Here is a 14,671-nt window from a genome sequence, read left to right as displayed (position 1 = left end):
CTTATCCAGAGGTAAAGGAAGAAAGAAATTACCTTTCATCTTCATATTCTATGCTGTATGCAACATCTGTTCACTTTAAATTATTATTTTAACAGGCTGCTGTGAAAAGCCTGAAGGTGGCTAGTGGTCACAGATCAATACAACTAGGCAGTGAGATGCTCTCTGCAGGTACCTCCTTTTACGTTTATGCTTCTTACAGAATAGCAGGATGTCAAAAACTTAAAAGTGAATTTCTGGGTGTCACAGAAATATAAGTAGTAATCAGATACAATTACTCAGTCTCTGCTTATAATTCATCTTTACCCACTCAAGTAGTATCATATAAACCTTTGAGTAGTGGATGCAATTTCCACTCCAATAGCAGTTATGCTATTTCAGTGCTGCATAGATTTCTCTTGAAACTTTGCCTCTGGCTCTGCTTGAAGCTTTCTTTTCCCTGGTCATAGAGCTGTCAGTCTCAAAGAAGTAGTAACGGATGCATATGCCACCTGCGGGCATAAACAGCACATCCAGGTACCACCACACACTAGATCTTTCTTCTAAGTCTCATGCTTTTGAGAACAACCATTCACAGAGGTCTCACTGCCAGTAACATCACCCTCACTTTCCCCAAATAACTTCATAGTTTATTTCTGCACTGTGATGCTTCATGACAGATGTCTTCCACACCTTCATTTTGTTCATATGCATATGTTAATGTGCACTGCATGTGTAGATCTGTCCCTCCAAGCATCAAATACATTCCCTGCTTTCCCTCTTTTATTAAAAAAACCAAAACATATAACCTCTGGCAGTTATATGCAAGTCTTGCCCTCTTCAAGAGTTCATCTTTTCAAAGGGGATTTCCTACAGCTTAATACAGGACACAATGTCTTTTCTTCTACAGCTGTGTTGAGCAGTCTAGGAGGAGATAATGAAAGTATTCATAGTCAGAATCATTCAGAATCATACTGTGCTGAATTTGGGAATGCAGATTTAAGAAAAATGAATCCACAAATACATCACAACTTGTTCCATCTAAAACGTACTCTGCATGTTTGCATACTCTGAGAAAGATGCAGGGGAGTGCTTTTTGTTGCAAAAATTAATCCTCTTGATATTTTTATATATAAATAAACTTATATTCAGATGGACAATCCCTACCAGACTGCAGTTTTAAAGTTAGAAAAAGTAAAATTCACGTGTCTTCAAAAACAAACAAAAGCAATCTCTAAAGTTTCCTAGCAGTACTAAATATTCCACAGACAAGTATATCTCACCTTTCACTGTCAGAATCGTTTTCAGATTTTGCTCCGGATATTTGTATTTCATTTAGTTCAAGTTGTTTTTGCAGCTGGTGACGTTCCTAGACAAGAAATGTTCTCCTTCAGTGCTCCATGTGTCAAAATGTAAACGCTTTACAAAGCATATTTCATTGCAATTCAAAAGATCATTTGTGAAATTAAAATAGAAAGTGATTAAACAAAATTCATACATTTCCTATAGCCAAGGAGGATAATAGTATGAATGCATAATAGTAAAATCGAATTCCCAGCTATGCATGGAAATAAGATCAGAGTTTCCAATTTCCTATTCAAAGATGTTTGGTTGTACTTGAAACTGAATTTTTTTAATAAAAAGATGAGTCATCACAATCTTTAACTACATAAATGTCAAATTTTCCATGTTATTCCTCCAAAAAGATTTCTCAGTCTCAAAGGCTGAGCTAAAAGGTATTGCTCTGTTTTCTTCCCCAAAATATTCTTGTTTATTTTTTAGGTGCCCACCAGCACAGTGCTAATGAAGATCTATGAGAACTTGGGGACTGAGTCAACACAAATTAACAGAGGAGTCTGTTATCCACTTAAATGGAAATTTAAGAGGCATTCAGTTTTACTCTGCAAGTATCAGCCAGACAACAACAAATTAAATAACCGATGTGAAGAAACTCATCTCCAAGAACTATACTGCAACCCTTTATTCACTGCATAATACTTACAAGCTGTAGGCTGAAGCCCAGAAGTTGTTAACGGAGCTACTAAAGGGACATATTAAGCTAAGTGATTTATCAGTGTAGTCACTAATTCTACCAATAGATTTGCAAGCATTAGACAAAAGGGGATCAATACAAATGCACATTAGACTAACCAGTTAAGAACACAAGACTGGCTTATAAAAATCTATTTCTCAGCAACAAGTATTTAATATACTAAAGTTGGTGAAAAAACACTTCACTCGTAAGAACAGAAGATCATATTCCCCCCACTTACTAGAATGCTTTCCGCATCCATATTTTAGACAGAAAGGCACAGATCTTTAAAGATAAAGAGATGCCTGCTACTGAATGAAATGAGAAATGCCAAAATACATCCAAGAGCATGGGAGTCTTTTGGAAGGGGTGCTCTTACACCATTTAGAGTGATACTATTCAGTCTAAGGACTAAACAATAACATTCCTTCTCGTTTGGTGGATGATACCAGAAAATGAACAGGAAATTTTGCCTTAGCTGTTTGAGAAAGAAGATATAAAGATTTTTCAAATATCTGAAAAAGTTCAACAGATGAGATTCAGATGCAAAGTACTATGCAAGGAGAGGTACTGGGATACTCTTAGGCTTAACAAGACATGAAAATAATAACCATCTAACTGTTAGTCTGAGATTTGCCCTGGAGCGAAGTCCATAAAAAAGAAGGAAAAGCAAGAAATAAAAAGAAGCAATGCAAAAATTTCTACAATTAGTTTTACAGTAGCGCTGCCAGTGTCACAAGAGTCTCAAAGCATTTCTGCTCTCAGAGCTTTAAAAGTAAATTATCAAAAACCTGCTCTCAATTAGAGTTTGGTAGGGAATATTTAGCCAGGGAAAGGAATAATTAAAAGTTTTTTTAATAGGAAGAACCTAAGTTTTGGATTAAAAGGCAGTAAAAGCGATTTTTTTTCTTCTCTCCTCAAAATATTTTGAGCCATAACCTAAATAAGATAGAAGCCTGCATGGAAGATAAAGTGGCTGCTACATACCCACAAAAAAACCTCAAAACATTTTAGTCTAAAGCTTTCAGTTTAGCATTTCATCCACATGTGGAAAAATTTGGAGATACTAAATAGGAAGGTCTGTTCTAACTAAAACACATTTTAATAGACCTATCAACAGCATTTCTAAGAGAATTTGGGTCATTTATGATTACTACTTCATTAGGCTTAGGAGACCTTGCACACTGAAGGAAGACTGAATGGTCTTTTTAAGTTCTTTCTTTAAGATAATGGTTAATTTACTAAATAAATTTTGACACCTTAGGCAGCCCTGACTGTAAAGACCACTAGAAAGATAGACGAACCACTTAATCACAGTGTCTCTATGGTAGTCCAGGTCCATTCTCCATTACAGAAGGCTCAGGGGAGACCTTATTGCAACCTTCCAGTACTTAAAGGGGCTTTATAAGAAAAATGGGGACAGACTTTTTAGCAGGGCCTGTTGCAATAGGACCAGGGATAATGGTTTTAACTAGATGCAAGGAAGAAATTTTTCACAGTGAGGGTGGTGAAGCACTGGCACAGGTTGCCCAGAGAGGTAGTAGGTGCCCCATCCCTGGAAACGTTCAATGTCAGGCTGGATGGGGCTCTGAGCAGCCTGGTCTACTTGAAGATGTCTCTGCTCACTGCAGGGGGGGGCTGGACTAAATGCCCTTTAAATGTCCCTTCCAACCCAAAGATTCTATGATTTACGTAAATGGATACAATAATTAAGAAAGATGCAAACAGCGATGGTATGTCACTGAGCAGGGTACTGAGCAGCAGACAAAAAAAAAGAAATTAAAATCAGATTTCCTCCACACACTTCTGCATTTCCTTTAAAGACAGCAATCAGTTAACTGTCATACCTCTTCCATGCGTTCAATCAGGCGGTCCAGCTCACCAATTCTCTGGTCTTTTTCCTGTATGCTTGTTTCTGTAATCTGCATCTTCTTATTTGCTTCTTCAATAGCCTTCAGAAGCCGATTCGTTTCCTCCTTCCAATAAGAAAATTTACAGTCACTTTAACATGCAGTATATTAATGAGGAAGTTTTTTTGGGGTTTTTTTTTTTTGTTTGTTTGTTTTGTTTTGTTTTTTTTAAGGCCACAGAGTCAGGCTAATAGCTTTTAAGCAGAGCTCAAAGCTTTTCACTACACCTGCCCAGAAGTCTGAAAGAGTTGTGACCCTAATTGTGAATTGTATAGAATAAAATATTTGGGGCACTTTAAAGTGCATAGGTTTTTGTAAAGCATCATTATAAAAATCCGAGAAAAAAAAACTTTTACCCATTTCTTAGATATTTCTTTTGCCTTCCGAGAATGCTAGAAATTAACAGCATAAGGAAAATATGCTATTGCAGAAGATAGCATTTTAAATACCAAAGTTTGCCACATTCAGCTTTGTGCTTTCCTCATATATAAAACAATATGAATAGAAAGAGACTGCGGAATCTACCTTCAATCTCAGTCATTATCGATCTTTATCAGTTAGAAAAATGCAATGACAAGCTGCTCATAGAAACATTTTACTTGGGGGGTGGAGGGAAACCAGGGGACAGGAAGAGTTCTTGCTCCAGTAGCATCCAGTGAAGTTGTTCCACCTCCCCTTCTTAAACTATCACTAAAATTGGACATGATATTTTCCTTTGTTTTAGAGGATCAGGAGTTAAAAAACCCAACTTACTCCATTTCAAATTTTGAAATCTACATTATCATTACTGTTACTGTGTTTGAACACATTCTCTTCTCAGCCCTACAACCCCAAAAGCTTGGGAAGCTTAGTAACTGTGGCATAACTAGTCACAGAGACAGGGGTGAAGGAACATACGTCTGAGTATTAAGTGATTGAGAAACAACACCCAAGCTAAACACCACTCTTGCAGACTGGCTATACGTACTAGGAGGATTTCTTTCTCAGCTTTATGTTTCTGCTCCTCTTCTTGCATTTTTTCCTCATACTGACTATACAGTTTTCTTGTCATCTCTCTCATGACTTCAGCATTGGCTTCCTGTGACGACTCCACCTATGAAAGGGGAAAGTTGACTCATCAGTCAGTACAGCACTGTTGGCAATGGGAGAAACAGAGTTCACATGATGTGCAAATAACACTTCGAATTTCAGCTCCTCCTTGTTATAAATTTGACATGCCTGAAGCAGATTTTCATTTGTATATAAATTTGACATGCCTGAAGCATATTTTCATTTGTATGAAGACCATTTACAACACTCTGACAGTATACAAGTCACTCAGATTTGTAGAAATTACTGTTTCATCAAGTTTCATGTTCTCTGAATTTAACTAGTCATTGCTTACCCAAGACCAGGCTATGCCTCTTTACTGAGCCTTTCTGCAACAGCCTCCAAGTCACTTTGTTTCCCCATTGAAAAAGATATTGTCTCCCCACATTTTACAGAAGCATAGCTTAGAGATGGTCTAGACTCAACTCCTGTTTCTAGATGACCATGAACACTCAAAGCAATAATTACTTTACGCCAGACCTAAGTATGCACTGTTAACTAGAAAACACATCTGTACCCTCCCTGCTCTCTCTTGTTTTTTCACATTAAGCTTTTTGTGTAGGCAAAAGAACTGGGGTGACCATAGAGAAAAGCAGATCAAGGAACAATCAAAGTTAAGATTAATATACTCAGGGGTGTGGAAGGGTTAATTGTTAACCACAGGACCAGAAACTTTACTACTGCTACAGGGAACAGGGCAGGAATGGTAATTCAGAGACAGGATTTCCCCCTTATGTCGGCTCAAAACACTGACTGAGCCACACCCTCAGTGACTAAACTCCAGATAGGATATTCACAGCTTAAACCCATCTACTCTGTAAACCGCAATAAAAGCAAAGTAAAATAGCTAGTCCGGGACTTAGTTCTCCTATTAGAGATTATATAAATCGGACAGGATTATAGTGAAATGGTGTGGGTGCTACACAAGTGTCAGGAAGAGGAATATACTGTCGTCTGGGAGAAGAATAAGATGTTGCCTGCTGATCACTACAGTTACAAAAATACCTGGTTACAGGTTTGTAGTTACAAGTTTTGTGATTACAGCTACAAAATACCTGGTTGTGATGATTAAGATTTTGGAGTTTGGTTGCTGGGTTTTGGGTTTTTTTTTTTCATTTCAAGGACTGAGATTTGTTAAACCCTTGTGTTTATCTTGCGTGGTGGGAAGAAGCAGTTTCACTACCCTGTAGGACAACAACAGTGTATTTCATCCTTTGAAAAAAGTCTGAACTCTGAAGGACTCAACTTGTACTGCAGTTCCCCCGTTTGGCATCTCACCTAGTCCAGCACTGGTGCAGGGGTAGTGACCTGTGCTTTGTGAGAGGGATTGCAGTTACATTAAGTTTCAGTACAACACAAAACCTTACACATTTCAGGAAGCCTGAAAGAATCATATTGTTCAGAAAAAGTCAATACTCAAAACTAGAATATGCTCTCTGGCACCATCTCTCCATCATTCCTTTGCTTATAGCTCAAGCAATGAAGACACTAAAAATGAGCGTAAAAAGGTAGATGCATCAGGGCACCTCTTGTAGTACTCTTAAGCAATGCCTCCAACCTCAGTTATTGTTACGATTGTATGAATAAACTGAACCTACCTAATAAGTTACGTGGGTGTGTTCTCCTACCCAGAAAATAATCATGGCATATGGTAGTTACTGATTTTCAGCTGCTCATCTCCCAGATTCCACACCATCCTCTTACACTCACTCTTGGAATTAAATCCCAGATGTCTTGGCATCTTTGACACACAATTCTATGTTTAACTTTCAAAGACAGCAATGAGGTATTTTATTGACTAACTTTATAATAAAGCTGCAACTTGAGGGCAAAATTTAAACTTTTTCCTCGTTAAGGCAGGCCACATACTCTGTAGACCTTGACACGCTTGAAGATAAACAAATCCTTAAGCATTCAGTTCAACTGGGAGTTAATCTGTGGTTCTCTGCCCTTAGAAGCAGACTTACCTTTCCCTGACTTGTTGGTGCATGTCCTTGAGATTATAGGAAAGTCCAAATTTCTGTTTTGAATTCTTAATTGCATCAGCTCTGCTGTCTTTTTTTAATTGTTTTTTCCCCCCTCCTTATTTCCTGCTAACAATAGCAGGTACAAAATAAAGTTACTTTTATAGCCTGTAAAGCTTCACTATGACAGGAAACTAGAACATGAATTGTAAGTTGAAATACACGTACGTTAATGTTTTCTCCTTTAACCATTCATCATTAAGCATGAATGCAAGTCACTAGAGAGCCAAAAAGAAACACCTCTGACAAAATTAAAAATTAATAAACCAGCAGACACCTTAATTTCACAGTGGCAAATTCTGATACAATCCTATATCCAAATGAGTCTATTTTGAGCAATTTAAAAGGTACAAGGGTTTCCAGAAGAGGTTTTCTTAGTTGTTGCTGTTGGGTTTATTTTTGTTTTTAAATTAGATTAAAGGAATTCATTTGGCAGATGAGGGGAGAAAACAATCAAGCTTTCTGGTATATAAAACCTTCCAGCTTGCGTTTTATTCCCTTGCATTTCCCCAAAGTAGCTTAATTCTCTTCCCAAGACACGTGCTGTTACAGCACATATCTTCTGACCCTTATGATCATAAGATTTTACAGATTACCTATTAAAAATTGTGCAATACCAAATAAATAAATTCAACATGAAGAAATTCTTATGTGTAGAGTTATAATATTCCTTTACTTACAGTAATGGACACTAATAATCATTTAATGCTTTGAATTTTCACTTGCCAACATCCCTGAATGGTAGTCCCATGTTATGGAAAGAATGGCTGCTGCCAGTTGAGATTCTTTTTTATTAAACCAGTATTGATTCACAGGTATATATCAGCTCTAGGGAATGATAAAGAACCCTTTACAAATAAGGCCAAGGAATTCATTTAACATACTCCTAATGCCCTTACTGCGCAATATTTTTAGGGGAGTTTATATACCGCACCTTTAATTTCAGTAACTGATTTTCAATTTGTGCTGTTTCCAGTTGCTTTTGCTTCTCTCTTAGCTTTTCCATAGATTGCTCATGTGTATGTTTTAAATTCCTTATTTGTTCTCTTATATCAGTGTTCTCCAATGTAACATCCACTAGAGTTTTCTAGAAAAAATGAGGCAAACCACATATTAAAAATCACAAATAATTTGGTGAACTAATGTAGTCAGAGTTTATGGAACAGACAGAACATTTAAGAGTTTCCTGATATGTCAATGCGGTGTGAACATTTTTAACATTTAAAATTATGGCTTTTATTGTATCTAGTTTGCTAGGAGGTATTTCCATGAGGAACATGCTCAGTGAAATCAAGTCCTGGAATACTATTAAAAAAAAAAAAAAAAGAAAGGAACATAGATACATTTCAGCCTGAATGCTACTCCCAACAATCTTCCCTTCTTCTCTCCCAAGGGCCATGCTATACATATTAAATGCACTAGACTGAGGAAAAACTGTGACATACAAGGAAGCAGGAACATTAAGTTGTTCAGCTCAGATACACAGGGATTTGGAAGTCTTTAAAACAGAAAATTCATTCCCACCATCTCCCTCCACCTACATTTCACAGGTATGTAAAGTCTCACAAGTGCTTAGCATCCAAACATGCCATTTCCATTTTCTGTTAACTGGAGAAGCTAGGAATAAGTCAGGAGATGTACCATTTTGCACAATACAGAACAAATCACATTTTCACCTTAGATATTGCATAGAGACATGCCTAGTGGCATTAGTCTGCTGCAGATCAGTATTTCCTCTCCAGTCCCCTCCAAACCAAACTATTCTATGATCTCTTTATTGTATACCGTTTTTTAACAGAGTTTTTTAAAACCACAGGTGTTGGAATTTTTTTTTCTTGGTTTCCTAAATTAGTTGCCTTAGATATGCAAGACAGTACTCGTTTAGTGTTAGAATCTGTATTTGTCATCCATGTTTTATGTATGCTTTTAAATCCATGTCAGAAAAGGCAGTTGTCAGCTGTGAAACAGCTATTAAAATGTACCTGCAAGTCTATTGATGCTGATGTCAAGGAGCTGTTCATTTCACTAAAGCTATCTAAGGCTGCAGCCTGCACTCGCACATGATTCTCTAAGGATTCCTGATGAGCATTTGTCACCTGAGCAGGAAAAAAAAAAAGTTTTATATAGAATAATGATCAAGTTTACCTATTCTTTCAAAGGGAGCTACAGAAGAGAAAGACCCCATGGTTAATTTTCACAGTAGTAGGATGCTTAAAATATACAAGCCTCAAACCATATTTCTTGTACCTCAGAAACAAACAAACAAAACTTAGAATCCAAATATGCTAACAGAAATAAGGCACAAATATCTAGGTTTATTGCAGTCTGTAATCACTGTAAAAGCTGTTCTCTTTGAAAGGACAAGAGGACACTTAGCAGATGTCTATTCAGAAAGTTTATATACACAGAGTGGGCAGATTGTAAAAAATCAGAGTGAAAAGCAGAAGAATGCAAGAAATTAGGAAAATCTAGAAAGGTTTGGGTGAACTGTAGAATACCCTTAGTTGAGAAGGAAGTGACTAATCAGGTATGTAAAGCAGAAACATCAAGAAGCCTTAAGGATGAAACAATATGAAGCAGGTAGAAGTCAGCAGAGAGTTTTGCTGTGTGAAAACTTGTCATCTTCTGTTACATACATGTACACACTTAACAACTGGGGGGGGAAGCACAAAATGACATCATTTAAGAAGAGACCAAAACCCAAATAGTGTAAATGATTATGAACCATCCAATAACAAAGAGGGGAAAAAAAAGTTCTAACGGAGGCCTCCCAGCTCACATTATTAGACAGACCAGATTTGTTTCTTGATAAAAACATAAGAACATTAGGGAATGATACAGAGAACAATTAGTGTGTAGTAACCAAGTCACTGACAGATTAGGTCAGCATTGGAAGCAGAAGCCAAGGAGTTACTGTAAACCCTATACAAACATATGCTCATGTAAAACCAAACAAAACAAAAGCAGAATGCTTTATATGGATTAAGAAAGTTACAAGATAAGAACTTGTGTGAAGAAGCATACTGCCCAAGGCAAGCTACTGGTAGTACAAACTTCAAACAAACTTTATGAACAAAAAGTAGTCCTGGAAAGCAATGGGGAAAAAGGCAGAGTGTTTCAAGGCTGAAGCAAAGGGTACATAAAGGATTTTAAACAGGATCCCCAAATAGCGTGAAAGATGGCAGTCATGTAAAACCAAAACCAAAACCCAACCAACCAAACAAGAAAGCATATATTATTAGGTGGGTCAACACTTGTGCATTCTTCCAGGCACTGTAAAGTATTAAAAAAGAGAGGAAGGTGACTCATAATGTGCCATTTATGTCAAAAGGAGTGCTTCATAAACTGCTTATTTGCTTCAGAACTAGAGATTCTGTCAGAGCTGGTCAGAAACCCTTAATTAAGAGAGATGTTCAGACTCATGCAGGATTTCTACTGGTCTGACAGAAGATCTGGAAGTACAGAATATCACCGCTGCTATTCAGTAAGTATCAGCAGCAAAGATGACAAAACCGCATCTGAATCAGCATTTTGCCTACGTGCATACTGGGTGGGGGACTCACCTTATTGGCATCAAGACTGTTTAACACAGGTTGCAGAAATTCAGTTTTCTCTCCCTCCTCCTCTCAAGGGTGGTTTGGGTTGGGTTTTTTTTGTGGGTTTGTTTTGGTTTTTTGTTTTTTTGAGACTAGTGGTCACAGAATAAAAGTAGCAGTTTAACAGCAAGTTCTAATCTCTATACATAGTACAGCATGCAGGGAACTGACAGTCTCCAGATGAGGATGGCAGAAGGGTACAAATCAGGGTCCTGGTCCCTTGAAGTCAGAATATGTTTAATTGCCAAAGATTCATCTGAACCAGGGCTGTGAAAAATCAATGTTGAACATAAAATCCACAGAAAGTTTTCAGGGAGATTTTTTGGACCAAAGAACTCAGCAGTTAAATATGAAGTATACTTCTACAGACTGCAGCAGCTTTTATTGCTAAAACAGCATGTCAGAAGAAAGAGAGGTCATCAAATGACCATTGAAAGGTTCAATGAAGAACCAAAAAGTAAGTAATATTTAGACCTGTCATGCACTTTAGTATTAAAGAATATCGCTACTTCTTTTACTATAGTGTTTAAGCAATACAGTTAGTAAACCAGAGCAAAGTCTGTCAAAATGACACCAACTAAGTTGCACCTTGCTCCTAATTATGTAAGTTACTTATTCAATTCACTTGGCAGCTTACTGGTACAAACTTCTCCACTAATTACCAATACACACAGACAATGCTATCAAGATCATTCCTTTATTTCCAAGAAGCAGGTAATTAGTAATTCCACATGCAAAAGCATCCCTGTCCTACTTGACCATCCTGGAGGGAAAAATGAAGAAAGAAAAGTATAGATGTCACATAAAACAATGAACTGGAGTGGTTGAGAAATTATTTCTGTTCTGCTGAAGCAAAAAAAATAGTTTGTAGATAACACTGGGACAGTTATTCTCATATGCTTTCCTTACAAATGAATGTATACTTACTTTCAGTTCATTTGTAAGCTGCTGTATTTTTCGTTTCATTTCATCATATTCACCATACATTTTCTTTCTTACTTTTTCCAGAGTTGCTCTCACCTGGTGTCAGAAAAATCAAATGGCATTATCAAACTTATTGATGATACTGTTTATACTAGGATATGATCAGGTTTTTCCCCCGCTATGTCCTTCATTGTTGCTTTTGGTAATTCCCATTAGTAATCTACCTTTTCATCAACCGCAATTTACTCTTAAGAACAAGACAAAAACTTAAGTCTCAAGACTTGTCTACATAGATATGACATGAATAGATGTCTCTGAGTAATTCTAAACTTCTCTGTACACACTTAAACATTTGTAAATTAATAATTTAAATAATGAATTTCAATTAAATTACCCATAATTCATTCTAACCTGATTACAAAAGGAATTAAAATTAATTTGAGCATATAATGCTTTCTTTCTGAAAAAAAGCATCCACACATGGATTTAATACACCTTGATACTTTTGCAAGTGGTTACGTAGTTTTCCCAGAGCATCCTTTGAAGATAAACCCTATAATTTCAGACTTTTAGACTCATATCTAGCTAAACAACATATTAGCATAAATTTACCAATGTAATTTCAAATCTGAAGAACAGATTACTCAATTTGATTTTATTTAAGAACTATGGATGTAAATTATACTCTGAGAGGGGACAAAACGAAGGGATGAAACAAAGGGACGAAACGAAGTGACAAAGGATGCTGTAAGCCAGCTTGTGTTTACATGCCGTTGCAATCACGCGCAGAACCAGTCTTCTCAGGAGCACACATTGTAAACACTAGTTAAATGTTTGCCTACAGTCTACCTTCCAGCTTTGTAATTTAAACTCCCTTTTTTTCCTCCCCCTTTTTCTCCCCCTCACCTTTATCAAACACAGATTGATTGCAGATAATCTAGGGCAGTGAGTTTACCTCATGTCTGCATAAGCTTGGAGAAGGAGCAAGGGGAAAACATCAGTAGGGCCTTATACAAGAGGGGATGTGTCTAGCAGGTCTGCAGTATACCCACTCCCTCCCAGAAAGAGGGGCATTGGCCACCAAATCTATGCAAGGAGTAGGGACAAGCCCACCTTGAACTGCGTGCTCCCTTTAGGATGAGAAACATGGAAAGAAGCAGACGCCTGCACTTCACCTCAGGAAAGCATCCCTTGCCCTGTCTCTACCCACACATATGCACACACACCCCCTCTTGCAAGGTGCAAATTTGACTCAGATACAGAGGGAACCATCAGCAGGTCTGATGTGGCCCATCATTTTTGGTCTACTTAAGTCAGCACATACTTGGCACACGCTAAGGACTCTTGTTTAAGACTCTGCTTTTAAAGACAAAACTTGTCTGGCAGACCAAAGTTCACAAACTAGCATAGCTGAACACAGCTTCCAGAAGACAGGAGAGTAAGTGCCAGTACATCTCTTCCCATGTCCTTCCCACTTTCTCCCCAAAAGGATCAGCACCCTGAGCACACAGGCAAGACCTGCTGCTCACCTGACATGTCCCTCCATGCCACAAGCAGGCTGTGAACAGAAGAGGGCAGGGCAACGGTCCCCGTCCAAGCCATCTGCGCCAGGTACCAGAAGCAGTGCGGCCCGGGGAGCTGCACCTGCTGTGTGCCATGTCACCCGTCCCCGGACGCACCCCAGCGGGGCAGATCAACTACGCGTGCCTCGCCTGCGCGGACGTAGCGACACACCCGAACTGCGAGTGCAGGAACTGGAGAGTGGTGAATGCTGGCAGCTAGCAAACAGTGAGTAATAAAGGAGAGAAGCAAGTGCTGATAGCTAGAGACCAGGCAGCTGTTAAGAGCACACATAATTACAGTCTCTTACACTGCTGGCTTGACTCAGTGTTCCCCCCTTTTATATTGGCTCAGTTTGCACTTGAATCAGTGTTACTCAATAACTAATTGACCAATAGCTTCCTGGGTGGTGAAGGTGGATGGAAAGAGAAGGTCAAATTATTTTCCCTGGGCTAATGAGGGGGTTATTGCCAAAGTCTGAGAGCCAAGGAGATGCTGAGTTTCAAGCACAGAAACCAACAGCATCAGAAATGCTTTTTTTTTTTCAGGAGAGCTTCTGCCAATTATGATAAATGAGCATGCACAGAGAAAACAGTACAAAGTCACCCTTATTAGGCTGACTATTTTAAGGCTGCCCCAAAATATACCAAAGTGATTTTGCTATGTCACCTAATTTACGAGCCTTTTCAAAACTAGGGGGCTTGGGGACAGGGGAAGCAGAGGAAGAGCAGAGAGACTTGATCCTTTCAGGTGTCTGCTTACATAGGCTGTAGCCCAGTCAGCAAGCATTAACAAGTATCACTTGGCACAGGGGCCTTGAATCTGGACCACACATTCCCCAGTTATATGGCTATACACTTTTTCCCCAACTTGAATACTAACAAGGCAAGCCTTTAGCTTCAGAGCAGGTACCCAATTCAAAATCAGGTGTTGGGTTAGACTTTAGTCATCCCATACACACTCACAGCTCTACATGAATATATGGAAAGGACATTTGACAAATTTGCAAGCTGAAAGCATAACTCACTTCTTTAATGTAATTCATCTCCTCTTTCAGCTGATCAGCTGACCAGCCATAAACCACCATTTCTCTCTTATGGTTGTTGTCAGTTCGGTGCACAACGCCATACACCATCCCATGAGAGAGCTTCCCTGGAGACATGCCATTTGGTACATGGTAAAGCTCCTTAAAAGTAAACAAAAGAAAGTTATTTTTAAATCAGTATTAGAATTAAAAAAAAAAAAAAACAAACAGTAACATAGGGCCAGGAGAGATAGCCAACTACAGTGAAAGCACAACAGTACCTAAGTTCCCACATGTTTTGGGGCCAAAATGTCAACCTTCATATTTTGGGAAAATCAATGACCAGTTTATAATTGACAGAGATGAGAGAGATGTCTAATTTCCACTAGCTTTAATGGAAGTGATATAGGTACAGCTAGAGATAACAGATTAGATTTGTGCAAGGAGAGGTAGAGGCATGTGAGAGAAAAAATTATCCTGGCTTATTTTCATTCACCAACATACGCTACTTTCCTGCATTCTTCCAGAGCACTGCC

The 14,671-nt window shown here is 38.2% G+C and overlaps 1 protein-coding gene across 1 annotated transcript in view; it reads right to left on the bottom strand.

Moving 5' to 3' along the window:
• The window catches only part of MYZAP (myocardial zonula adherens protein), a gene marked incomplete at both ends in the record, with an annotated part of 44,682 nt that overhangs the window by 16,093 nt on the left and 13,918 nt on the right, over positions 1 to 14,671 (bottom strand). Inside the window, 7 exons of the mRNA XM_082004937.1 lie at positions 1,260 to 1,345; positions 3,856 to 3,984; positions 4,886 to 5,011; positions 7,966 to 8,118; positions 9,014 to 9,127; positions 11,555 to 11,647; positions 14,139 to 14,297. Of these exons, the coding sequence (XP_081861063.1) occupies positions 1,260 to 1,345; positions 3,856 to 3,984; positions 4,886 to 5,011; positions 7,966 to 8,118; positions 9,014 to 9,127; positions 11,555 to 11,647; positions 14,139 to 14,297 (860 nt within the window). The remainder of the gene's footprint in view (positions 1 to 1,259; positions 1,346 to 3,855; positions 3,985 to 4,885; positions 5,012 to 7,965; positions 8,119 to 9,013; positions 9,128 to 11,554; positions 11,648 to 14,138; positions 14,298 to 14,671) is intronic.

The sequence above is a fragment of the Phaethon aethereus genome (genome assembly GCF_964289735.1).
Source record: "Phaethon aethereus genome assembly, chromosome: 12".
Classification (NCBI taxonomy): Eukaryota; Metazoa; Chordata; class Aves; order Phaethontiformes; family Phaethontidae; genus Phaethon; species Phaethon aethereus.
The sequence above is the reverse complement of the archived record's forward strand: the minus strand, read 5'-3'. Positions and strand labels throughout refer to the sequence as shown.